The sequence below is a fragment of the Cebidichthys violaceus genome, unplaced genomic scaffold, assembly GCF_023349555.1.
Source record: "Cebidichthys violaceus isolate CVI_PGR_0920_01 unplaced genomic scaffold, fCebVio1.0.p SCAF_26, whole genome shotgun sequence".
Classification (NCBI taxonomy): domain Eukaryota; kingdom Metazoa; phylum Chordata; class Actinopteri; order Perciformes; family Stichaeidae; genus Cebidichthys; species Cebidichthys violaceus.
Window position 1 is genome coordinate 458215 of NW_027176439.1, and position 26438 is coordinate 484652.

A 26438-nucleotide genomic window follows, 5' to 3' on the forward strand; every position below is an offset into this window, starting at 1 on the left:
AAGGGGCTTTTGACTTGCACTGGCATGCTTGGTGTTCAGGTGGCGACATAAATAAGAGGGCTTCAGACAGCTGTTAGCCAGAACCTCACTGCACACCACGCACTGTGGCTTTGGGCAATCTGCATTGCCAATCCAAGTGAAGCCTAGACCCAGATCATTTTCATCCTGTTTCCTCTTTTTTTTCCCAGTCTGATGCTCACTCTCGTTTCCTCTTTATTCACCTCGACTCCGCGATGGGCCTATTTGCTCCCGATTTGTCTGTGCTATCCCTTCCTCCTTTTCGGTCTCTTCCGTCTCATCTTTCTCTGACTCCCGCTCGATTTCTTCTCCCGGTCTCTTGCCAATGCACCTCTCCGTTTCGCTAGCCTCCGATTCCTCTCTCTCTCTCGCTCTCTCTCTCTCTCCCTCTCCCTCTCCCTCTCCTCTTTTATGACTGATAGCTTCAGATGTCCCACCTGACAGTTTCCCCGATTTCAGGCAGTTTAGCATATTTGCATGAATGTTGCTGAATGAATGAAGTTAGCTGTTAGCTGACGTTAGCTGCACAAGCTAGGCTAGCTAGTGTGTACGTAAAAGACAGTCTGGCGTGCATTTATTTATTAAATTGTACGTTTTTAATATTAACTTTAAATCTTATAAAGGGAATTTGTATAATTCATGTTTTTATTTTTGTGAAAAATCCCAGTTAAATGTTTTTTTATTATATTTAATATTAATTATTACATCATTAGACCACCATTACATTTTCCCTCTCGCGCACCCCCTAGAGGCAGCTCACACGCACCACACTTTGGGAATCCCTGCTCTATATGAACCAGTCTCAGTGTAGTCCTGATCCTCTATATGAACCAGTCTCAGTGTAGTCCTGATCCTCGGGTCGGATTCTGGTGAAACCAGATGACATCATTCAGGTTCATGTAATAAACAGACATTTGAAACATGATGAATTGAACTGGAGCATTAAAAGAAACGTCCATTTGGTACTTGCTAGTTGTTGCTTTCAACCCCCCCCCCCCCCTCCCCCAGTAAAAGCACCATAAAGCAACCGGTGAAACCGGGTGAACCAGCGCCATAAAACCAGCAGTGTGGACAGCTGATGGGACAGAGAGAGAGCAGGAGAGGAGTGATTGGGTACGGGACGATGAGTCCCAGACAGGCTCTCCACTGTCCTCTCTCTCACACACACACACACACACACACACACACACACACACGAAAGAGGGACCTCTTTCTAATAAAGACGTCAGGATGCTGCAGCACAAACTGACACACAGAGTTATATATCGAACTGTTGTCGTGTCAGTGTAAACGATTTTAATCCCTCGTTCTAGATTTAAGTCCTGCAGTTCATTTTTCAATCAATTATGAATCAACTATTGGTATTTCTTTTGTTCCAAAAGTAGTTTTCTTATTTCTGAAGTCCTAAAAGATACTTACACATGTTTCATGTTCTTTCTGTGTTGTATATATTTGTATATATTGATTATATTTTCCACTCGACAGCTTCTGTTACTGCAGTGTTTAACTGTGGTGTGATGAGGTTGATCCAGCCATGTGGTTCCTTGATGAAAACACCACAAAAACTAGTTTTTTTGTCGTACATTTAGAGAATATTGTTTGTTTTTCTCATAAATTTAAGACTTCAACCGTAAATTCCCATTTTCTTTATCTGGGAATGTTGCCAACCGTCCCCTCTTATTTATTTATTTTTCCTGTATAATATCCCAAATACGCTGTTCTATGATTCACTACCAGCCTCAAAATATAAAGGAAGAAGCTTTGAAGGAATGAAAGGGATATTTAGAAAATGTATGAGGGGAAAAAGAGAGCGTGTGTGTGTGTGTGTGTGTGTGTGTGTGTGTGTGTGTGTGTGTGTGTGTGTGTGTGTGTGTGTGTGTGTGTGTGTGTGTGTGTGTGTGTGTACACGTGTGTGTGCTCTCATTATGCTCCAGGATTTAGGCTCAAATCCCATTTAAACCTGGGCTTTGATTTAAGAGACGATATAATTTAGCGGAATCTAAAAACTCTCATTAGTTTCCACAAAGTCTTTCATGTACCGCATGAAAAACTCACAACGTCCTCCATTTGACCGAGATAATCGGAGCACTTAACCAGATGCTGCTTCGTTCAGCTACAGCGCCCCACACACACACACACACACACACACACACACACACATATATATATATATATATATATACACACACACACACCCTCTTCAATAAACCAGAGGTTCATTAATCTCCTCTTCCCTCAGGCAAACTCCGCAGACGGCAGTTTTACTCTCAGCCGCTGGAGAACGGCCGGGTCCTCACGAAGGGCTCCACCTTCACCTACCAGGACGTCCTGGACCAGTTGCTGGTCTACACACCCGAAACCGTTAGCGGGGGTGCGGACGAAATGGATTTCACCCTCACCGATGGCATCTACACGCACCTGGGCCGCCTGGAGTTCACCATGGACGTCAGGAGGAGCGAAGGACCCCGGATGACCGTCAACAGAGGCCTGCAGCTCCCGGCAGGTGAGACGGGACAGGAGGGTCGAAGCAGCACTTCATCTCCATACGGCGAGTGTGAGGAAAAGTCTTAAATGAAGCATTCAAAGGGAGATAAAGATATGTGCTCTGAATTTGATTTTTCAGGCTCTTCGTCTAAGATCACGGAGCAGAACCTGAAGGGTACGGACATCGACTCGGACAGCCTGAAGCTCAGGTACGTCCTCACCAAAGACCCTCCGGCCGGAAAAGTCCAGCTCAGCAAGAGCGGGCGAGTGGAGAAGATTTCTGTGAAAGGACCCGTTCAGAGCTTCACTCAGGACGACGTCAACAAAGGTCTGCTTCTCTGTTCTCTGTTGTCCTTTTTTTTCCATTTGTCGTCTTCTGTGTTCGTCATGCTTTCCTCAAGTGAACTGCACACAAAGTCCTGCTTTAAAGAGTTGTGTTGTTGTTGTTGTTGTTGTTGTTGGAGGTGGCAGAGAGTCACAATAGATATTTCATAACTTTAAATTGTACACGTGGTGACCCCCTGCAAATGAAGACCATGTGTACCTGATATAGCAGAGCGTCACAAATCATGGTTTGGACCTTAAAGTATAAAGTATCTCTGTGCATGCATTTCAATTTCTGATGATAAGTAGTTTATTTTAAATAAACAAGATCATGTTTATTATGGATAATGGCTTCCATCTTAAATCAGTGGTTCTCACTTCCAACTCTCTTGGTTGGTGGTCTTAAACGTCACACTATGGTGCTCTCGGTTCCCCTCTAGTGACCGTTTTGGTCAGTTTCTGCCAATTACCTGCACGGCCTCTTTCAAAATAAACTGCTCCTAGTAGGGTTAGTAGGTTAACTATAGTTTTTAGGTTTACTTTCAGGACAGAAACTTCCTGGTTAGGGTTTGTTAGGCTTATTAAAAGCTCCTGGTTTGGGTTAAAATAAGTATGTTTGTTACTTAACTTGGCGTTCGTAAAGTACGAAAGTTATGTAATAAAACTAACATAAAACGACTCAACGTTGACTTGATTTCACACGGGACACAAACAGCGGTCTCTAGTGCCAGTATTTATCGAAAATGTAAACCACATTTCCCATAAACCCCCTTGCTATTTGAGGATGTTACGTTTTCATTTAGAGGTTTTGTGTTTTTTTACCCTCACTGACTATTTTCCTTTGTTTGCTTGTTTGCTGTTCTGTGACTTAAAGCAGATTTCCCTCCAAATCCAACCATGTGACTCTCAAAGTCAAAATTAGGATCAGAAGCTGCTCAAAGCTGCCGATGCTTTACAATCATTTAGTCTGTAGTTTAATATGATGACTTACTTAAGATTAAATGTCTGTTTTCTTGCAGGCCTGCTGCAGTACGGCCATGAGAAAGGGGAGAAGGGAGGCAGCCTGTCTTTCAAGTTCAACCTGGTTGATCCGGAGGGGAACAAACTGATCGACCAGTCCTTCTTCATCAGTGTGCTCGGTAAGTTTCCCCCTCCCTCCTCTGCCTTCCTGCAGCACTCCAAGTGTTCCTTCATTTGTCAGAGAGAGAAAAACAGGCGCTCTGTCCTACACATTGGACACATCCTGAAGATGGAGCTGTGAGCTGTTTTTAAATGAATAAATACTTCTGAATACAAATATATTTTTAGAAAGAAGGAGTTTGTGAAAGTGTATTCCGCTGCATCGTCAGACTTCAGTGTCCCTCAGTCGGCCGGATGGTAAAAAAGACACCGAAACTTTATTTTTTTCCTCTTTTTTACTTCCTTCTGGGCACTGAGCCCAAACTGTCGCAGCTGTTCAGCGGTTCAAAACCAGACTTGTGTTGCAGCCGCTGGAAACTGAAGGATTGTGCGTCCGGCACGCTTGAACGGCGTCCTGATTCTCTCATATCTCTCCCAGCTCACGTTTTATCTTGTTCTGTATTATCCCCCTCACTTTTTTTATCTGCTCTGCGACTACAGTGGAGCTCTCTGTTCGTATCTCTTCCCTTCCACGCCGCCCTCTGATTACTTCCCTGCCCTTCTCTCAATTTCTCCTAATCCGTTTGTCCAAATCTCTCAAACCTATATCATTCTTTCACACCTCCTGATTTCAACTTCATCTTTTTTTTAATTTTTTTGCTTATCGTTGTGTCATTTCTCCACTTCCTAATAGACCCCTCTGCTCCTCTTATCTTCCCTCCTCTCCCTTTTCTAAATCAGTCTCGGCTTCTTCTTTTTTTTTGTACCAGGATGAGAAATCGACCCTCAATTTTTTATCTGCTTTTGGATGAATTGTTTTCATAAACTCAGGGGGAAAAGGCCAACATGCTTTCACCAATAAATCTTTTCCTGGAAGGGTTTCTGTTTCTTTTCCTCCTCTTCCTCTGTGACTGACCTTCTTCCTCCCTCCTCCAGAGGATCGTCTTCCTCCGTCCGTGGTGGTGAACAAAGGCCTGGTGCTGGATGAGAACTCGGTGAAGAAGCTGACCACGCTGCAGCTGTCGGCCAGCGACCAGGACAGCGAGCCAGGCGAGCTCATCTACCGCCTCACCAAGCAGACGAGCCTGGGTCACCTGGAGCACGCCATCAGCCCAGGTACCAACACCCGATCTGTGTTCCAGCTTCTAGAACTGACAGTTACTCATATGCAGTTACTCATATGCATATATATGCATATATATATATATATATATATATATATATATATATATATATATGTGTGTGTGTTAAGCTGTCTTGTACAGCAGTACAAGTTTGAGGTGGTAGTATAATCGCAGAATCCGTAGATATCCAAAGATATTACAGTATGTCACCTTTAACTGTTTTTACGCCCCCAAAAAACCCCCAAATGAAAACCACAAGGAGGTGATTATTCGCTTCCGTGCCATTAAACAATCCGGCACCCGGCTGAATGGAGTCTCCACCATCGCCGCTCGCTCTCCCAGCATGCTAATTAGCCGGATGTTAAAATGCCGCTCTGCGATCTCGGAGCATCGTTCGCCTCAGAGCCACACACAAACACACACACACACACACACAGAGATAATTACCGCTCGCCGTCCAGCTGGCCTTGTCACGCCACGCTAACACGTACAGCTAGCTGCTTCCTGTCAGCCTACGAGGAACGTCAAGGCAACAGCACGGAGCGGGAAGATGAAAGCCTACTTTCAGAAGTCTTCAGAAAAAGTCTTTTTAACTGTCTGAGGTTATGAGCTCTCCTCTCTCAGGTGGAGAGTTTGTCAAAAGCCGCCTGTCACACAAATCAGTGAGGACCATAACTCACCGCCTCACCTCAAATTCTTCTTATGTCCTCTGCAACTTCTTGCAGTGTTTGGTTGAAGTGTGCAGCTGCACAGACAAGAAATAGATCGTCATCTATTTCTTGTCTGTGCAGCCATTCGTGAATTTTCAGTCCAGGCTTCAGCGTAAGCATCGCTTTCTAAAGGAAGTATTGAAAATGTAAGTCAGAGGAAACTACAGCCATCTAGATCAGTTCTGCTAGATGTGTAGAGGCTATTTTTATTTTCTTTACTTCAGTTTTTATTAAGTTTTCACAAAGTTATAAACAGAACATCTACACAACTAATACAGTAGCTTATCCAATCAAATACAAATAACAGTGAGTAGTTGTCGGGAAACATTTCGATATTCATTAAAATATATCTTAATTAGACATTCATTTACTCGCTGTCATATCTCACTGTGCCACCTGCCTATCAAACTAACATTCATACTCATTCATACACATTAGAGTTAAGTGTCCAAGGACACATCAACATGGACTGGTGGAGCTAGTGGATGATGATATCTTAAAAAAGAATATAAATCAGTGTCAATCAATGCTAATTACATCTGATTATGATACATGATGATGCTGATTATGTTCCGTGTAGACCAGTGATACCCAACATACGGCCCGTGAACCAATTTCGTATTCACAATGAAAATAATTGATTCACAAATGGGAATTTTGTTTTTGAAACCAGAGTTAATTTAAAAAGCAAAACAAAATAAAAAATAAAGAGCTTGTTTATCAAGAACAAAGTCTGGGCGCTGAATAATAACTCAGTGAATTCTTTGTTTAAGTAAGATGAATGTTTTAAGCCTTTTAATGTTTATTTATTTTATCTGATAAATATTATCAATGTTTGCAAAACTACTATCGGCGTTTTGCAAAAGTGACCTCTGGGCAGAGTAAGTTGAATATCCCTGGTGTTTATTATATTCTAATCTTTAGATTATAGGTACAGAATTCCACTACACACTACACACACTACATATACACACTACATACACTACACGTACACACTATACACGCTACACACACACTACACACACACACTACACATACACACTACACACACTACAAACACACTACACGTACACTCTATACACACACTACACACACTACAAACACACTACACACACACACACTACACATACACACTACACACACACTACACGTACACTCTATACACACTACACACACACTACAAACACACACACACACATTGGGACACAACAATTAAATGAATTCAAGCACTTAAATTCAATGTGAGTTTATCACTCGATCAACAGTCTCTGTCATCTTCTCTCTGTTGCTTCTCTGCATCATTGTCCCTGAAAGAACCCTTAATAACATGTTAAGTTGACAGCACATCAGAAGTGATTGTGCTGTCACAATGACTGTGGAGACATTATTTAGTTTTGAAGAAAGCAACGATGCACAACCCAGCGCTGAGTTGCAGCTTCCAATCATCATGTTTTGTCAGATTTAGGTAAGTCGAGGCTTCAGAGTGTCACAGGTCAAGTCTTTCTTTAAAAACAGACCAAATATATTCAGAGAGAAAAGAAAATACAGATGCAACGCGTATCTTCTCCAAAGCAGACTGTGTTTATTTTTCACCTGCTGAACCGAGCTCTATTTATCACACGTCACATTGCGTGCTTTGGAAAAAAAGCTTGTTTCAGGAAAAACATCAATGATTTAAAATAGTGAAATACATTTTGTCTGCACTAAAACGATTCACCTGTCTCTTCCCCTTCGGATAAAGTACTTCTTTCTAGTAAGTTGTGAGTAATTAAATCTTTAAATCCTTTGACATCTTTTTCAGTGAAATGAGATTCAGTCTGTGTTTAAACTTCTGGGAAGCCAAAACTCGGTATTTCCTGTTATTTCCTGTCAAGAGAAACGGAAAATAAATATTTATTTTAATATGATGGGGCAAATAAACCGCTTTTAAAACTTGATCTCTGACTGAGAATATTGCCTCTGTCTTTATATATGCCTGTCTTGATTATGTCAATGTATAAACTTCCATCTGGGGAATAAATGACACAAGTGAGGAGGACCAAAGTTTTCAGCGTGTTTCACTCTGTCAAAAGTCAACGTGAAGAAGATCGATGTTGAAAAGCCTCCGTTTCCATTTCCTTAAGGCCCTCGTGAATTGTTGAAATTATATTTGACGTGCTGCATTGTTGGTGGTTTCTTCGTTTTTTGGAATAACTTTGAATCCATCGGCGGGCGGCCTGTAGAGTTATTGCCTCCATATCAAAGTCACCGGTGGCACGAGGAGGTCCATTTATAGATTTAAACTATATTTACAATATAAAGTAATACGCTGTTAGCTTTGAATTATAAGTCTCACATGCTCTCATTTTACATTCATTAAAACCCGTCTACACCCATCTGGTATTAATATAGCAGTTGTTGTATATGATGATTAAACTGTCTGCTGTGAAAATATGTTTTAGTTATCATATAAAGAGCTTAATTTTCTCCATTCCAAAAAACACAAAAAGTGTCTTTCGGCATCCAGCCGCAACAAATAAGCAGAAATTAAACTCCTGTGATGAAAAATATGTTTTTTGTTTTTTTTTAAGACTATTGCTTTTAGTTTCACGCCAAGAATATTTGATCGCTGCAATCAAAACCTGATTACTTCTCCCACTGAGTTTTAAAAGAGTGAAAAGGAGACGGAGCCTCGTTTAGAATAAAAAAGGTTTCACTTTAGTTTTAGTTTTATGAGCTCATTAAAATGAAAAAAGAGCCAACAAAAGAAAAGAGGAAACAGGAACACAGTTATAAAACCATCTGATGCCGGAATAGAAAAGACGTACGATGACAGAGACACACAGAAGAAATGGACAGAAGACGAGTGACACTGAAATTCAATACGGATAAGATTGGTGGAAAAACAACAAAACGCACGAATAACAAGTGATGCCAAGTGAGCTGGCAACATTTGTTCAAAGAGAGCGAGCGAAAGAATAGAAGTCCTAATGATGTTTGTGTGGGTTTGTCTGCATACGTGTGTTTTACTGCGTTTGTGTGTTTCCTCGTCAGGATGTTTCACTGAGTGTGTGGGAGAGCACATACATTGTTCCAACTCCTCTAACAACTATTCTTCTTCTTCTTCTCTCTCTCTCTCTCTCTCTGTTTCTCTGTCTCTGTTTCTCTCTTTGTCTCCCTCTCTCTCTGTCTCTCTTTCTCCCTCTCTCTCTCTGTCTCTCTCTTTCTCTCTCTGAATGTCTCTCTCACTATTTCTCTCTCGCTCTCTCTCTCTCTGTCTCTATCTTTCTCTCTCTGACTGTCTCTCTCACTATTTCTCTCTCTCTTTGTCCCCCTCTCTCTCTGTCTCTCTTTCTCCCTCTCTGTCTTTCTCTCTGTTTCTCTCTTTGTCTCTCTCTCTCTGTCTTTCTCACTCTCTCTCTCTGACTGTCGTTCTCTCTCTTTCTCTCTGTCTCTCTCTCTCCCTCCCTCCTTCTGTCTCTCTCTCTCTCTCTCTCTCTCTCTGTCCCTCATTCCCTCTGTCTCTCTCTCTCTCTCTCTCCCTCATTCCCTCTGTCTCTCTCTCTCTCCCTCCCTCTCTCTGTCTCTCTCTCCCTCCCTCCCTCCTTCTGTCTCTCCCTCTCTCCCTCGTTCCCTCTGTCTCTCTCTCTCTCCCTCCCTCCCCAGGCACCAGAATCAGCACGTTCACCCAGGCCGATCTGGTATCACGCAGCATCCAGTACGTCCACACCAGTGAAGAAGAGAAGCACGCCGACCAGTTCTCCTTTTCCGTGTCCGACGGGACTAATGAGGTGAATGAGGGGGTCAATTTTGGGGTTGTTTTGGTTCCGTTCGGCCCAACAATGAAGGTGCGTTGAAGAACGTTTTCATGATACCTGGTGGTACAATGGAAATGATAGGGGACCCAGTGAGGTTCCTTGGGGAACGCCTTTATGAGAGTTCATTCGCACTTCAAACAGCCTGAGATATGAATTATATGGATTTTTTTTTTACATCTAGAAACCAAAGTCCCCTTCCAAATTCAAATAATTTCACTCAAATTAAGCCTTTTTTTCCTCAAGAGCATAGGCGCTGAGTAGCTTACTTCCCCTTCATTCTTGTGCGTCTTGGTGGCAATTTTTAAATGTATTATTACACCAAGACTATGTTAAACAAAGCTATACCCAGGACTGTAGGACAATTGGTAGCCCACAACAAGAATAAACGACAAACTGTAGCTATTTTTATTGCCCCCCCCCAATCACATAATTGTACACAGAGGGGCATGTACGTGATTTTGTGCACGAACATCTTTTAACAATAACAGAACCCCACTTGGCACGTCTGCATCCCTCAGTTCTCATGATTATGAAATAAAGACAGGCAGTGTTTGTCCTCCACAAAGGCCCTTCAGGCTGCTTTGTCGTTGGCTTTTTTTGTTTTGAGACTAAGTCTCTTAGCCTGAAATAGAAACAAAGGGTCAGTAAAAGATTTCTGACCCATAGCACACTAATTACATCGCCGTATAAGATGTAATTAAATAAATATATATGTCAAATCTAATGGACCCCAAGCTTTTAGAGTGGCGAGGAAGTGGCACTCCAGCCCCCAGCTCCCCCCCCACCCACCCGACAAAAGTTCCCTTCATGCATAAATCTGCCTTGCTAATCCAGACTAATGAGGACCACAAGGACTTGAGTAAACATGTGAAAAAGGTCATTTGGCCTTCACGCCTGGCCGGCCGCGGTGTGTGGTGGAGGCTTTTGTTGCCGCCATAGTGCTTCTTGTTTGTGAAGTGCTCTGCTGCTTTTACTTTTGTTAGCTGTCCTCTCTCTCCAGTCTGGAAGCCCGTTCAGCTTCCTGTCAGAAACGCACTGCGTATTAATAACCAAGTGTTCTGCGTTAAAAGTTGAGTTTGATTGCATTTTAAAGTCAAACTAAAGCAGAATATTTAACTTGTGCGTGATGAGATGGGATCGCTGAAGGGTACACAGTTTCTCTTGTAACTGCAGTTTATGCTATTTGGATCATGTCACCTGGAAGGGAGTGCATATAATTTTCTCCCTTGACTGAAACCTATAGAACAGACTTAATTTAATGTACTCAGCACTATTACTCTCATCATTACTCTCATTGCGATACATGAAAATAGCTTGGCATGTCATGGCAGGCTTGTGAAAACCTTGTATCTCTAAAACTTTTCCATTAGCTAAAAACAACAACCTTGTGCTTTTTGTTCAGATAATCCAATCAGCTTCAAGGTTCACATTTAGTCTGTCTTAGAATAATACACAGTACACACACACACACACAGACACACACACACACACACACATGCACATTGAAAGAGTTACTGAAGTCATCCCCTAAAGTGATTCTACTGTAAGTGATTTGGGACAAAATCCACAGTTCTCATTCTGTGCAAAGATGCATTCAGCTGAAGTTAATGTGAGGCTTCAGCAGGGTGAATACAAATCAAGTGGCGATCCAAAGTTGCCGAAGTTACTCTGTTTTTAGTATAAAAGCCATTTGTTACATGTGGTACATTTGAGCGGAATGTTGCTATTGTTTAAAGACTTGAAAACATGTGAAACTATTTAGCAAGCAACCAAAGTGTGTATATATATATATATATATATATATATATATATATATATATATATATGTATATGTATATAATACACATCACCATCACCAAATACACATGTTTTTTGTCGTTCTGTGACAAATGTAATCCTAATTCTTTGATGCATTTCCTGGTGGAAAAAATGAGCAACGTTGCCTTTAGAGAAATTTGGAAACTTTGATAACTGTTTGGAAACAGTTGCACATCTCCGTGGCCTCATGCTGTCCTGTGCATGTTGTCTCCAGGTGGCCCAGACGTTCTACATCACCATCAAACCGGTGGACGACTCGCTGCCTCTGCTCCAGGTTCCTGGCATGAGGGTCCAGGAAGGAGTGAGGAAGACCATCACCGAGTTTGAGCTGAAGGCCACAGATGCAGACACTGAGGTAGGACACACAAATCTCTGAAAATCTTAAGCAATATATATATATATATATATATATATATATATATATATATATATTAACTATATATTATTAGATATATTATTATTTTATTATTTTTTTGTATCATTTATTTACTTATTTTACTTGTTTAGAAAAGAGCAGGAGCAACACATAATAGTGATGATCAGCAGCTAAGCTGTTGTTTAAAAAGCTGTTTCTTCACCACAGCTTTATTTTCTTTGGCAACAACATTACAAACACTATTTCCTCCTCCGGCCTCAGATACTCTTACATTGCTAATCCCATCACTCCGCCATCTTCAGCGCTCTCAAGCAGCGCACTTATTTTGTAATTATTGTAATTTCCTATTGTCGTGTGGATCTACTTTCTCTTAACAACAATGCCATCGTCTACTACAACTATAGATGGCCTTCATTTCACAGAGTGTATATATATATATATTAGTGTTGTTCTCTAGAAAAGATGTCACGCTGTATGGTTGTCGGAGTAGCAAAGTAAATAAACTATAAATACAGAGCAGTAAATGGCGGCTTTAAAAAGAAACCCTCTATGTTTCTCAGTCTTCTTTCCCTCTTTTTCTTTTTGCTAAATCTTTGTCCAGGCGGAGTCCATCGTCTTCACCGTCGTCCAGGCTCCTCGTCACGGCACCATAGAGCGCACGAGCAACGGCCAGCACTACCGGCAGACCGGCAGCTTCACCATGGACGACGTCTACCAGAACCGCATCAGCTACAACCACGACGGCTCCAACTCGCTCAAAGACCGCTTCACCTTCAGCGTGGCCGACGGCACCAACCTGCTCTTCATGGTGGAGGAGGACGGCAAGGAGGTGATGGCATGTGTGTGTGTAGTGTGTAGAGTGTGTGTGTGTGTGTGTATGTGTGTGTGCACACTGACATTTTAACCACAACAGGAAGGCTAATCTGCAGTTAGATTGTGTGTTGGTGTGTGTGAGAGGCAGCTTCCTGACATATTTATTACTTACTAGAAGATTGAATTAGCAGAGTTAGGGCACGTGTGTGTGTGTGTGTGTGTGTGTGTGTGTGTGTGTGTGTGTGTGTGTGTGTGTGTGTGTGTGTGTGTGTGTGTGTGTGTGTGTAGGGGGGTTTGACTGCTCTGACCTTTTTATGACAGGAGGGGTGAATCAGCACTTTGTGTGTGTGTGTGTGTGTGTGTGTGTGTGTGTGTGTGTGTGTGTGTGTGTGTGTGTGTTCTTGTGCTTCTATCTTAGTGAGGACTTAGTTGAACTATCGACCTGGAGAGTGACACTTTTGAAAAGACCTTTTTTTTTTGCTGAGAGTGTGGACTTTGAAAAAGTGATTTTTTAAAGGAAAAGCTCTTTTTTTTAAAAGTGAGGACATTCGTTACAAGTTAGGACATTTTGAAAAGTGACTGTGTTGGAAGTCTGCTGAGAATTGTTGGACGTTTTTGGAAACTTTAGTGTTCCAACAAGTTGAGAAGTTTTTGAAAGTGAGTACATCTTTAAAGAGTGGAACATGTTTGGAAGGTGAGGATTTTTTTTCGAAGGTGAAGCAGAGTTGTTTTTCCCTCACAGAATATTTCATTTGAGGCCTGTTGGGGTGAAACTCCCAAAAAAAAAATCTAAAAACGTTCTTGCAGAAGTTTTTAGTTCCTACCTGAAGATAAACTCACAATCCCTGTGGCTTCATTCACAAATGATGCATATGTGTGACCTCGTGGTAAACTTAAAACCCCACAAATTGACAAATGGACACAACCAGTGTCCAACCATTTGACGAACACTTCAGAGCCCCTAAAAGTCTCAACAGCAAAATTTCGGGGGGACTCCGACAGATATTTGTCACTTGCAAATGTAACTTCTATGTCTTTTAAAAGCTTTCTAATGCCCAGCAGTTTTTATTATTCAAACTTCAGAACATTTATTCACAAACATGACTAGTGAGTGCTGTTTGAGGACCTAAATAGACCTCCTTTAAACAACCCAAAGGAAGCTTCTTGGTGTCGCTATTCTGCAGCACAGACAGCAAAAGCTACAAAGCTACAAAGCTACAATACTACGTGGTAAACGAGGTTCGTCCTCCCTCTGGGCGTCAACCCGTCTGATTGCCGGTTACGTGTTTGGCCACCGCAGCGTGTCATCAGGTTGCGTCTTTCCAAAAGTTGATTCAGTTAATACTTTCCGCTGCAAGGCTGCTTTTTTCCGGCATTGCCTATGGTCTCCAAAGCCTAAATGCACTACCTACATTCAAATGAACAGGAGGACGCCTGATTCGTTGTGCATGTTTTCTGGGCTTCTGGTCTAGAATGCATTAAACGAGGGTCCTCCCAAGTATAGAAGCATACAAACATCTGCGTGTGTGCGTGTGCGTGTGCGTGTGCATGTGCGTGTGTGTGTGTGTGTGTGTGTGTGTCAGCTTTATGCTGATGTTATGAGCAAGCCTCAGGGTGAATTGACTCCTGCGTTTGTCAATTTAGCCGCCCTCCACCTCCTGTCACTACAAATGGTCCATATGATTAAACTGAATGACGGCAGACAGGTATTGATATCCCCAATCACACACAACACAACACACACACACACACACACAGACACAGACACAGACACACACACACACTTCTCAGATGTGTGTTCATTATCTTTCGATTGCCCGGGGACATTTGGCTCAATGTTCACACGTGTTCTGCGGCTCAGAAGTCGGTTTGTTGCATTAATGTTTGAGGTGAGTTTTTCCCCACCGGAGCTGCTGTGTGATTAAATAATGAATGATCCTCCTATAACACCTTTTTGGATGAACGCATTCTTCAAATGGCACGTTGGCCAAACTTTGGCCTTCGCGGCATTTGTGTGATGACGGGCTGCTCTTTCTCTATTCCCTCTTGGAGCTCGGAAACAAAGAAGTAACTGGTGATGTTGGAGCAGTTTATTATTGCAACTCGAAGGGGGGGAATAATCCATAAAGTAATAACCTACAGTGCTTGTTTTTTGCCACTGTGATATTCAACCTAATTCCAGTTCATGAGAACTTTTCCATTTTTTAAAAGTTGTTCTTACTTTAGGTAATAATCATTTTATTAACTATATATTATTATACTTTTCAAAACAGGTGTTTAGAAAGTGCCATACAAAAATGACATACAAAATAAAAAATTGTGTTTGTCCAGAACACTCTTTCTGCAGCCAGATGTTGCTGCTGATGTGTTTTAATGTCATGATTGGAGCGCCACAAATGACACTTTATTCACCTCCACTGTGTTTGGATTGAAGCAGTAATCTGAGGGACAGATATCTCAAAACATGGGCCAATAAAACTACTTGAATAGCCTGAGACCACCAGGATTGATTGAGATTTTGATGTTTGGATGAAGTGTGAATGTTGGCAATAAAATGTGTTTTGTGACTGGCTATTCAACTCTTCAAAGACATCTTCTATACGGCAACTCTTCTTGGCTTCCCAGATTGTGACGGCCGCCCCGCAGAAGTTTAAGATCGATATTCTGCCTGTTGACGATGGCACGCCGCGTATCGTCACCAACCTGGGACTGCAGTGGCTGGAGTACATGGACAACAAGGTACAAGTCTGTTCTCTACACCAACGTCTGCAGACAGACTCTGTAGTCTTTGATGTGATGTTTAATGAGCTCTACTTTAGGATTACTCTTTCAAATTGCCATAGTAAAGTTGTATTGCATTGCAAATTACAATACTCCCTTCCTGCATATTGGTTTTCGGTAGAAGAAAAAGAAAAAGAAGGAGGTGTAACTGAGCAGGAGGCTGGATGATTACTGTACGGGCCTGTCGGGCACAGGCACAGGGGGCCAAAGGGATCTGTGGGGTCCTTGGGCCAAAAGCCTCTGTTTGAAGTGACTGTAGCATGTCTTATTGGAAAGAAAAATCAAACGACCACAAAGACACACTAAGCAACCGCAAAGAGATGCAAAACAATCACAAAGAGACATAAATCGACTACAAAGAGACACAAAACAACCACAAAGAGACATAAAACGACTACAAAGAGACACAAAACAACCACAAAAAGACATAAAACGACTACAAAGAGATGCAAAACCCACATAAAGAGACACAAAACACACACAAAACAACTTCAAAGAAACACAAAAATATTACAGAGATGTAAAAAAAAAAACAAAGAGACATAAAACTATCATGAAGAGAGACAAAACAACCACAAAGACACAAAACACAACTTCAAACGGACGCAAAAATATCACAGAGATGCAAAACCACCATAAGGAGACAGAAAACAACTACAACAGGACGCAAAACTGTCACAAAGAGACATAAAACAACTACAAAGGGATGCAGAAATATCACAGAGATGCAAAGTAACTGCTAAGTGATGCATAACCACCACAAGAAGACACAAAACGACTACAAAGAATTGCAAAAAAAACAACAAAGACTCACTAAACAACCGCAATGGACGTGATCCACGACAAAGAGACACACAAGGAATACAAAGGAGCCAAAAACTTATACAAATAGATGCAAAATGAGCACAAATATATGCAAAACTGCCACAAAAACCCTCTAAATGACCACAAGGAGACACAAAACAACTAAAGAAGACAAATGTTAGTGTCTCTTTCATTCTGGCGTTCTTGTTCCTATGTAGAGGAGGTGGGGGCCTTTTAGGATGTCTGTCACCAGGGGCCCGTTGTCTCATAATCCGTCAATGAGCAGGAGGCATATTAAACGTGTCTTTGCGACTGACAGAAGTGCAAAGAGAAGCTCCATCACTGTTTGCTCACCATGTGTAGTTTACTTGCTCCCCCTGCTGGTTTAAACACCTCGACACAATGAAACCATCCGTTTCTATCGCAGGCATTGTGAAAATGTCCCTGTGTTCATTCTTCTTGAGTCTGTGTTGTTTGCACTGCAGATAACTAAGTCTTGGATGTTTTTCAAAGAGTCAGTACTTAAAGTTTCCTGTGTTATTTGTAGTCTTTCAAGTTTTAGCAGCAGGATAAAGAGACACATCTGAATTCCTAAAGTGAATAAAAGATACTAGGAGATATTTTCTTTCTAGATAAAGTCTGTGGTGCAACAACTACAGTGTGATGTTTAATCTAAAGTCTGTTTCACGTCCGTCAGGCCACCAACCTGATCACCAAGAAGGAGCTGCTGACGATGGATCCGGACACAGACGACGGACAGCTGCTTTACGAAATCACCACGGAGCCGAAGCTCGGCTTCCTGGAGAGCAAGCTGAAACCCGGCACCGCCGTCACCTCCTTCACACAAGGTACTCCAGCTCTATGGCCCAGGTTTTGTGTGAAAAGTAGTTAAAAGTATCTCTTGAAATCATAGACTGTATATAGGAAGTGGACGTAGTCATCGTGACGTCACTCATTGGTTTGTGGGCTGATATTATGAAACCTCAAGCATGGCTTTTTGGCCGTCACCATTTTGGTTTTTGCAACCAGAAGTGACCCAAGAGGGAGGAGCTAAGTACAACCGAACAATAAATAAAGAAATTTGCATGCGACCAAAATGTTACAATTAACTTTCACAAACTAAAAACACTGTGAAAGGGTTAAAGTTGTAAGATGAAAACACAGACGACTCCCAGACCAGACAACGCCGTGGTAGACACCTGTCAATCACAGTGTAGCCCCGCCCCTAAAGCATACCCTGCTTTATGGTCTGTTTGACTTTAAATGGACCATCATTTACTAAATGAACATCATGCTGTATTGAAGAAGACTTGAAACTAGAGATTGAGACCATAAACTCATGTCTACAATGTTTACTGAGGTAATAAATCAAGAGAGAAGTAGAGTCATTTTCTCATAGACTTCTATACAACCAGAGGAGTCGCCCCCTGATGGACACTAGAGAGAATGCAGCTTTAAGACACTTCAGCATCGACTTCACTTTTCAGAGTTGTTGATCGTACAGATTAACTTCTTGCTCCTTTTCCCTGTCACTCTTTAGTGAGCGGTTGTTGTTTATGATTATGAAAATGAAGCCATGTCTGCTTGTTATTTCTAGTCACAAATTCTGGTCTCTTTCCTTCTAAGATTATTTAATTTGAAGGATTTTTTTCAGTGTCTGCAGAGCAAAAAGTATCTTAACATTTCAAAAGAGAAAAATTTCAAGAAAGTGTAAAATGTGAAGTGAATGTCAGACGAAATATAATAACCCTTCATAATCATTTTGTGATGTTGCATACTTAATGTTCTAACTGGGACTTTGCTTCATTTAACAAAAACTTAACCCCTCACGTCCCCACCTGTCCTCTCTCTGTCTCCTCACTGAAAGTTTTCTTCAAAGGCACCCATGTTTGTTTTTTCTTTACGTTTTTCTAATTTGCAGTTTGCGTCAGCAGTGTTCTCATCATGAGCCTGCTTATCTTCACCTCTAGGCTGCAGCCAGGGATCAATGTCAGCCTGCTTTTAGTGAAATGTTGATCCTCGAGGCTGGAGAACTTTGATGTACTGCTTCACTCTCCATTCAGGAGCTTGTAAACATCACCTCCTTAATGATTAATATCCAACGAGCCTCAACAATATGAATGTAATGGTGGGATTTACGAGAACAAACTGTCAACATTTACTCTCATATTCTCACTCATGCTCTTGTTCTGGATATTAGAGTATTTGACCCTCTTTCCTGTTCATCACTGAACCTTCTGGAGGTCATTTTATCTTTGAAGCTCGAGGACTCTCGTCCTTCTTTTTGGCTCTCGGCCCTCAATTACAAAGCAATTGCTTTTCCCCCGACCTCCTCTGGAAGCTTTAAACGAGACGTCAACTGTTTTTTATTTCTCTGAAGTCGTGGGAAAAAGGCCAGAAGCTGCAAATTATATGGAATCATTATTTCTCAGCGATCTTATTATAAAGATCAGGGCTATTAATCTTTTGTAAATTTCAACAAACCAAATGATGGCTGATTCAGGGCTGCAATTAAGGATTATTATCACTTAGTAATTAATATGGCAACTATTTTTCTCTATTAATCAATGAATCAGTAAGAAAATAGTGAAACATGTTGACCAGAACTTCTTTCATTTGATGACAGGAACTACTAAACTTTAACCAGACAGATTATCAAATAATGAACCATGAAGTTTTTAATGAACTATGTTGTAGAGCTGCAAACATGAGTTACTTCATTAGTAAGTTGAGCAAAAGAAAATTAGTACACAATTAAAACAACAAAAGACAAACAACAAGAAAAATAAAAAAGAGAGTAAAAGATACAAAGAAAAACAACTGAGTCAGTGAAATAAAATGAATTCAATGTTTGCGTGTTATTAATGTGACCCTGATCTTTTCCAGCTGATATCAACCTGGGTCTGATCCGCTACGTGCTGCATCAGGACAACGTCCTGGACACCGTGGACAACTTCAAGTTCCTGGTCAAAGACAGCAAACCCAACGTGGTCAGCGACAACGTCTTCCACATCCAGTGGTCTCTCATCAGCTTCGAGCACAAAAGGTCCGAAAACCAGCATCTTATCGTACCTTTTTTTTTTCTTTTCTTTTTTCCCCCAAATGAAATGCATGAATAAATAAACCCGTCACTTATTTTTAATGATGCTTCCTTCCACAGCTACAACGTGAGCGAGAAGGCCGGCACGGTGGCGGTGACCGTGAAGCGAACGGGTAACCTCAACCAGTACGCCATCGTGCTCTGCCGCACCGAGCAGGGCGGCGCCACCTCCACCAGCAGCGTCGGGACCCGACCGGGTCAGCAGGACTACGTGGAATACGCCGGACAGGTAGCGGAGAACGTCAGCATGCTGTCGGGTTTTGTCTAAACTTCAATTCTTTGACTTTTTTATTTGGTATCAATGAGGTGGGAAGTTAAGTTTTTAAAATTGAATTTAAGACTTTCAAGTTGTTCCTTTTAGAAGTTATCTTGTCCAATAATTGAAGAAACCTTTTAAGATTGAAACATCCTGTTTTTAAAGTTTGTGTTTGAAGTTTTTCCCTCAGTTCTTCAGTCTCTTGTTCTTTTAAATGTTCCTCTAGATTATACAGTTTTTCTATTTGTCATCTTGTTTTGACGATCTTGTGAAGAAGATGTTTCTTATTTTCTGTCCTAATTGGTTTCATACATCAGCCATCAAAATATTAAGTTTAATCATAAGCAGAAACTCGTATTGAACCGTCGCCCCTGAACGTCCCGTTAATTCACAGGTGCAGTTCGACGAGCGTGAGGACACCAAGGTGTGCACGGTGGTCATCAACGACGACAAGGTGTTCGAGGGGACCGAGAGCTTCCACGTGGAGCTGAGCATGCCGGCGTACGCGCTGCTGGGCGGGAACACGCGCGCCCTCGTCAACATCAACGACACCGAGGACGAGCCGACGCTGCAGTTTGATAAGAAGACGTACCACGTCAACGAGAGCACGGGCTTCATCCACGCGCCCATCGAGAGAAAAGGTTTCTGACGTCACTGTTTTAACCATTTAATCCCAACTTTTTATTTAAGGACTTCCCATTATTATTTCATCATATATGACATATTTACACATACACACATTTTGTATATGCTTGTTCTTTAAGGCCATGGATGCTCACACTGAGGGATTTATCCACACTTGCATTCCTGTTTAAATATTTGAGACATTTTTAGTGGCATAGTTTTTGTGTGTAATGGTGTTTTATTTGTTTTTTGTAATATAACATATTTGGTGTCTTTGTGATCTAGAGTATTGTAAAGATAAATGTTGACAACGTCAAAGTAAAAAAGGTAAACACCAACACATGTATTAGTCAATTGACAGACTTTTTTTATTGTTATCAAGTAAAAACATCAAATGAACAGGTTCCAGTTACATTTTGGGGTTTTTTTTCCTGGAAAGTTGCAACTACATAAGCTTGTTAAAAAATATGGTCAAAAATACCAACTAAACTTTTATGGTGTATAAATCCAAGCAAATATGTTTATATTTTTGGCACAAAGTTCATCTATTAAAAGCTCCAAATGAAACACAGACACACCAAACATGTCCGTGCATAAAGTAAAATCTATCTGCTGTCGTTTACGTTGTATGATGAAAAATATCAGTTCACATTTGCATGAGCACAAGTAGGCCTAATGAAATAAGGATTCAAGGATTCAAGGACACAAAGAAATTCAGCTGCAGCCAATTTGTAACACAACAAACACACGACAAACAAAACAAAAACAATATAGCATCATAAGGAATTTAAACATTAGCAACAAAAACTATTCTCTGGGCAGATAATGTGGCCGACATCTTCACATTAAATATTCAACATTGTCCGTGAACTCTGACTGTGTTTGTGCACCGAGCATCATGATGTAAACACAGAGTCCACCTCCTCTCGTCCCACCGGAGTCCTGCATGTCATTATTAAACAATCGCAGATAAATTATTCTTCATGCACGAATCCCAAACAAAACTCATGTTTTAATAAGAACACAGAAAAGCAGGTCTGGTGCAAATTCCTTTGACTGTGTGCTGTTCACTTTTAAAAGTTGCACATTTTAGAGCAATGCAGAAGTGCAGAAAATACTGTATTATGGAAGCCAACACATGACCAAAACATGACCCTCTCCCTCTCCCGCTCTCTCTCTCCCCCCTCCTCGCCTCCCCCCTCAGGAGACACCTCCAGCACGGTCTCTGCTCTCTGCTACACCGTGGCCAAGTCGGCTCAGGGCAGCAGCCTCCACGCTCTGGAGTCCGGCTCGGACTACAAGAGCCGCGGGATGTCCGGCGACAACCGCGTGGTCCTCGGCCCCGGCGTCAGCATGACCACCTGCGACGTCAAGCTCATCGACGACAGCGAGTACGAGCTGTCCGAGGAGTTCGAGCTGGTGCTGTCGGACGCCTCAGACAACGCCCGCGTGGGTGACGTTACCACCGCCAAGGTGGTCATCGACGGGCCCAACGACGCGTCCACCGTCACTCTGGGGAACGCCACCTTTACCTTCAGTGAAGATGCTGGTATGACACGCGTCTGTGGCATGAATGTGTCTGTGGACCTTCTACATCTCACTACACATGAAACAGAATGTAAACACACTCTCTCAACATTTACTCTCATTTAAAGAAATAAGATTACTTTCTGTTTGTTTGTTTTTTTTCAAGTTAGTCTGAACATTTCAGTATTTTCATAATTTTTTTTAGCAGGAAGCAGGAAACACAGATTTAAAAGTTGCCTCTATTGAAATTGATTATATTATTATAATTGTAAATATGAATAAAAAATAATATATAGTAAATTATATATTTAATTATATATATATATATATATTATATATATATATATATATATATATATATAAATAAAATAATAATAATATATATTAAATTATATATATTATTTGGTATATATTATTATTATTATTATCATTTAAAATATAAATAAATAAAATAATAATATATATATATATAAATAAAAAAAGAATAACATATATTAAATTATATATATAATTTAGTATATATTATTATTAGCATTTTAAATATAAATTAAAAATAATAATATACATAGTAATTTATTTTTTAATGGAGGACATATTTTGGAGCAGGAAACAAGTACATAGTTATCTATATATAACATTCTTCTGCTTTAAGTCAGTGTGTTGACAGTTACAACATGCCACGTATACTTTTTAATATTGTTTTGAATCATTTGTAGCAGAAATATTTATGTTAATAGAGTCCTGCTGTAAATACACCGACCCCTCATCTCTCTAATAAGCCTCGTCTACTTAATTTCTAGTTTACTCTGACATAATTTACATAAATAGATTGGACATGGCTCTAATCTTGGATAAAGGCATTGAACCGTCAGCATAAGGAGTTACAGCAAATATTCGCTGCATTTCTGCTTTTATTAGTTTGTGACTAAAACAGACTTTATAAACCAAATCTATTAAAGCTCACCCTGAACCCTGATGTTCACTAGTTTGCACTAACAAGAACTCATTTGTAGTTTGAAGACACAGAGATCCTGGATTCATTCTTGTCATTATTCTCACAACAGGAACAATAGAAATACCGGTGCTGCGTCAGGGCAGCGACCTGTCCTCTGTGACTTCTGTGTGGTGCGCCACCCGGCCTTCAGACCCCCCCTCTGCCAACCCCGGGGTCGACTACATCCCCAGCTCCAAGAAGGTGGAGTTCAAACCTGGAAGAACTGAGGAGGTGAGGACAGAGACGTCTCACTCACGGGAGGACGTCTTAAGAGAAGCTGAATGGAAATAAAGAAGCCTCCTCGATAGTTCAAGATGAATATCTTCACAAGGATAAATGTTTACAGCAAACGAGTCCATCAGAGGACGTGTGAGAGGCCTACCAGGGTGTTTAGCCCAATGACATATCTTATCACATGTACAATGCTGTATTAGGACCATTCAAGCAAGTTTTTTGTCAAAGAACCACATGCCGGTAATCTTTTGTCCATTGCGTTGTAGTTCCTGATGCACAAAAGCTATCATCTCATCCAAATAAGTACCTTTTTTTCCTCTGAATGAGGCCCAGTTCACAGCAATGTCTCTTCAAAGTCCGGATGATTATGATAAAATTGTGATTCCGGGCTAAAATCACAAGTATTTCCTTATTTCTAAAATCATTTGCAAAGTATTATTTGATGAGGTCATTCACTACAAGTTGCAAAGTAAAGCAATGTGTTTCCTTGATTGTTTTTCCTTCTAAATTTGTGAATTTGTGAAAATTTCAGAATTTTTTCATGCAAATTTCAGATTGTCTCGGAAATCTTTTATTTTAATTTCAGAGAAAGTCCAAGTTTTTTTCACATAGACTTGTTGATTTGATTGATTTAAAACTTTAATCTTGGAAATTGTTTTTTTCTCTGAATATTATCCACTCCCCTGGCTCAATATTTTTTTTTTTTTAATCTACGGTCGGCCCAATAAGCAGATAAAGCTATCGTTATTGGTGCACTTTTTCATAACCCAGAAAATAACATATTGAACAAACCTTGCTCACACCTTCTTCTCTACAGACCTGCAGTCTGACCATCATGGACGACGTCCAGAACCCGTCCATCGAAGGATCCGAGTCCTTTGTGGTGTTCCTCAGTTCTCCTCAAGGTGCCGTCCTCCAGGAGCCCTATGAAGCCAACGTGGTCATCACCGACACCTTCCAGGACAGTACGTGGCACAACGAGAACATCACAAGACTTTAAAGAGTTCACTTAAAATCAAATACCTCACATCACAGCCATCTTCTCCTCTCTCAGTTCCCAGCATGCAGTTTGAGAAGAGCGCCTACACCGTGAAGGAGAGAGACCGCGTCCTGCACATCCCCGTCATCCGGACAGGTGACCTGTCCTTCAAGTCGTCGGCGCGTTGTTTCACTCGCACCATGTCGGCCATGGTGATGGACGACTTCGAGGAGAGGAGGAACGCTGACGAGTCACGCATCACTTTCCTCAAAGGAGAGAAGGTAGAGTTTAGTCCAACATGATCCTCTGAAGTAGATTCAATCGGTTTGTATCTTTTTAAAAATAAATGTTTCTCATGTGTTTGTTTTCCAGGTGAAAAACTGCACCGTTGTCGTCAATGATGACTCTGTTTTTGAGCCCGAAGAGGAGTTCCAGGTGCATCTTGGGACGCCACTGGGTGACCACTGGAGTGGTGCCATGGTGGGCGCCAGCGACATCGTCACCGTCACCATCACCAACGATGAAGATGGTAAGCAGTCACAACCAGCAGATAGTTTAGTGGTGGAATTAATCTCACTCGCTGCTGAACTACCGTGGTTTATTTTGTCTTCTTGAAAGCTATAAATCATCATCTAAATCTATTTCATTAAGAAATTAGAGTATATATTGTTGGCATATTATTATTATTAAAAATACAGAGTTCTGTTCGGATCAATACATCTTTCTGCAAATGTATATTTTAAGTGACGGATATTACGTTGTTCACGTTCAAGTAGAGATGAAGGCTCCCCCCAGATCACATTCATTTCAAAACTCTATAAAGTCAACTTTGATATTTTTGTTTGTATGTATTGTAAATATTTTTTTTTCATTTTAAGGTATTTGGTTAAATCATTGTACATATTTTTTTTTTTAATATATATATATTTTGTTTGGTAGCAAACTTCTCCACGTTACAGTTGATTATAATACTTACAGTTTCCTATATATCTTGAATACTGTAGGTACAACAAGATAAAACAAATTCAGTCTAATCCATCAACCGTAGTGATATTAAAACAAAAACAGGGTGGATAAAATACTAAAAACAACTCTCAGTGTTGCACAATACAGTTCAACACCTCTTTAAAACACTTCAACCTTTATTAAGGAAGGATTCATTACAGATGGTTTCTGCATCAGTTGTATCTAGGTGGTACCTAATAAACTGGCAACTCTCAGCGCGTTACAATACACATAATACCGTTACCGATGCCGGAAAAATATTTAGAGTTTCCCAATACATAATCTGTCAAATAAAGTATGCCAAAAATACAAGGATGTACTACTACATCCGGCATCTCTGGCTATTCTGACCCACAATCCTTTGCACAGCAGATATATGAGCAAGAGGGTCTAAGTTCAAGGTGCGATGTTGTGAGGATTATGTAACAGAAGCTTTTGTATGTACTAAAAACAAAGAGTAAAAGAATGCGATCTGAAGCGCAGCTTGTCGTCATGTACAGTACGACCACCAGAGGGCAGCACTGTGACCTCCTCCTCTTCCTCCTCCTCCTCTTCCTCCAGCTCCCACCATTGAGTTTGAGCAGGCGTCCTACCAGGTCAGAGAGCCTCCCGGTCCTGACGGCATCGAGGTGCTCAACATCAAGGTGATCCGTGGGGGGGATCTGGACCGGACCTCCAAGATCCGCTGCAGCACCCGCGACGGGTCGGCCCAGTCCGGAGTCGACTACAATCCCAAGAGCCGAGTGCTCAAATTCCCCCCTGGTCAGTGCGGGAAGTTTTACCTTAAAAATGTATATTTTTTTGTGGGTGTTTTTGTAAATCTCAGGTCCAAACTTCTTCTCTGCAGGGATGGACCACATCCTGTTCAAGGTGGAGATCCTGTCCAATGAGGACAGGGAGTGGCACGAGTCCTTCTCGTTGGTCCTCGGCCCCGATGACCCCGTGGAGGCCGTGCTCGGGGAGATCACAACGGCAACGGTGACCATTCTGGACCAGGAGGCTTCGGGCAGCCTCATCCTCCCCGCCACTCCTATTGTGAGAAAATGTTCTGACTCTAATCTGTGGGCTTTAGAAGAGATTCATTCAGTCGTTCTTATTTTACTCAAACACAGAACAGGAAGATGTAGTTCTTTGAAGGACTTTAGTGACTTGTTTTTGTCAATTTATTTACTGCCGTACCTTTTCATAGAACAAGATCACAAAGTGCTTCATAAGATAGAAAATTGTTGAAAATAAGACCATTAAAAGAAACAAACAAACATGAGCAACGTCAAACCTTAAAAACAAACTGGATTACAAACACCAGAGAGCATGAAGTGACCAATTTAAACAAGTCTTCAGCTGCTTTTTAAAGGCGTCAACTGATAACTCAGATATGATTTCTATAGGAAGAGAATTCCAGTGTCGAAGCTACCACTTCAAAGTAACATTTAGTTTTTAAGTTGAGCGTGAGGACAACCAGTAAGTCCTGTTTAGAAGACCATCATCCATCTTATTGCTCTGCGACAGGAGCATGCTGGGTACTGGAGTAGCCTCAGGCCCTAGCTGGGT

At 41.2% G+C, this 26438-nt stretch overlaps 1 protein-coding gene across 1 annotated transcript in view; it reads left to right on the forward strand.

Moving 5' to 3' along the window:
* The window catches only part of fras1 (Fraser extracellular matrix complex subunit 1), a 258127-nt gene that overhangs the window by 222209 nt on the left and 9480 nt on the right, over positions 1 to 26438 (forward strand). Inside the window, exons 43-61 of the mRNA XM_068720965.1 lie at positions 2258 to 2521; positions 2642 to 2830; positions 3846 to 3965; positions 4882 to 5061; positions 9425 to 9549; positions 11609 to 11749; positions 12372 to 12599; positions 15209 to 15322; positions 16866 to 17016; positions 19055 to 19214; positions 19329 to 19497; positions 19919 to 20165; positions 21353 to 21697; positions 22740 to 22900; positions 23721 to 23868; positions 23958 to 24163; positions 24255 to 24411; positions 25449 to 25649; positions 25735 to 25922. Of these exons, the coding sequence (XP_068577066.1) occupies positions 2258 to 2521; positions 2642 to 2830; positions 3846 to 3965; positions 4882 to 5061; positions 9425 to 9549; positions 11609 to 11749; positions 12372 to 12599; positions 15209 to 15322; positions 16866 to 17016; positions 19055 to 19214; positions 19329 to 19497; positions 19919 to 20165; positions 21353 to 21697; positions 22740 to 22900; positions 23721 to 23868; positions 23958 to 24163; positions 24255 to 24411; positions 25449 to 25649; positions 25735 to 25922 (3494 nt within the window). The remainder of the gene's footprint in view (positions 1 to 2257; positions 2522 to 2641; positions 2831 to 3845; positions 3966 to 4881; positions 5062 to 9424; positions 9550 to 11608; positions 11750 to 12371; positions 12600 to 15208; positions 15323 to 16865; positions 17017 to 19054; positions 19215 to 19328; positions 19498 to 19918; positions 20166 to 21352; positions 21698 to 22739; positions 22901 to 23720; positions 23869 to 23957; positions 24164 to 24254; positions 24412 to 25448; positions 25650 to 25734; positions 25923 to 26438) is intronic.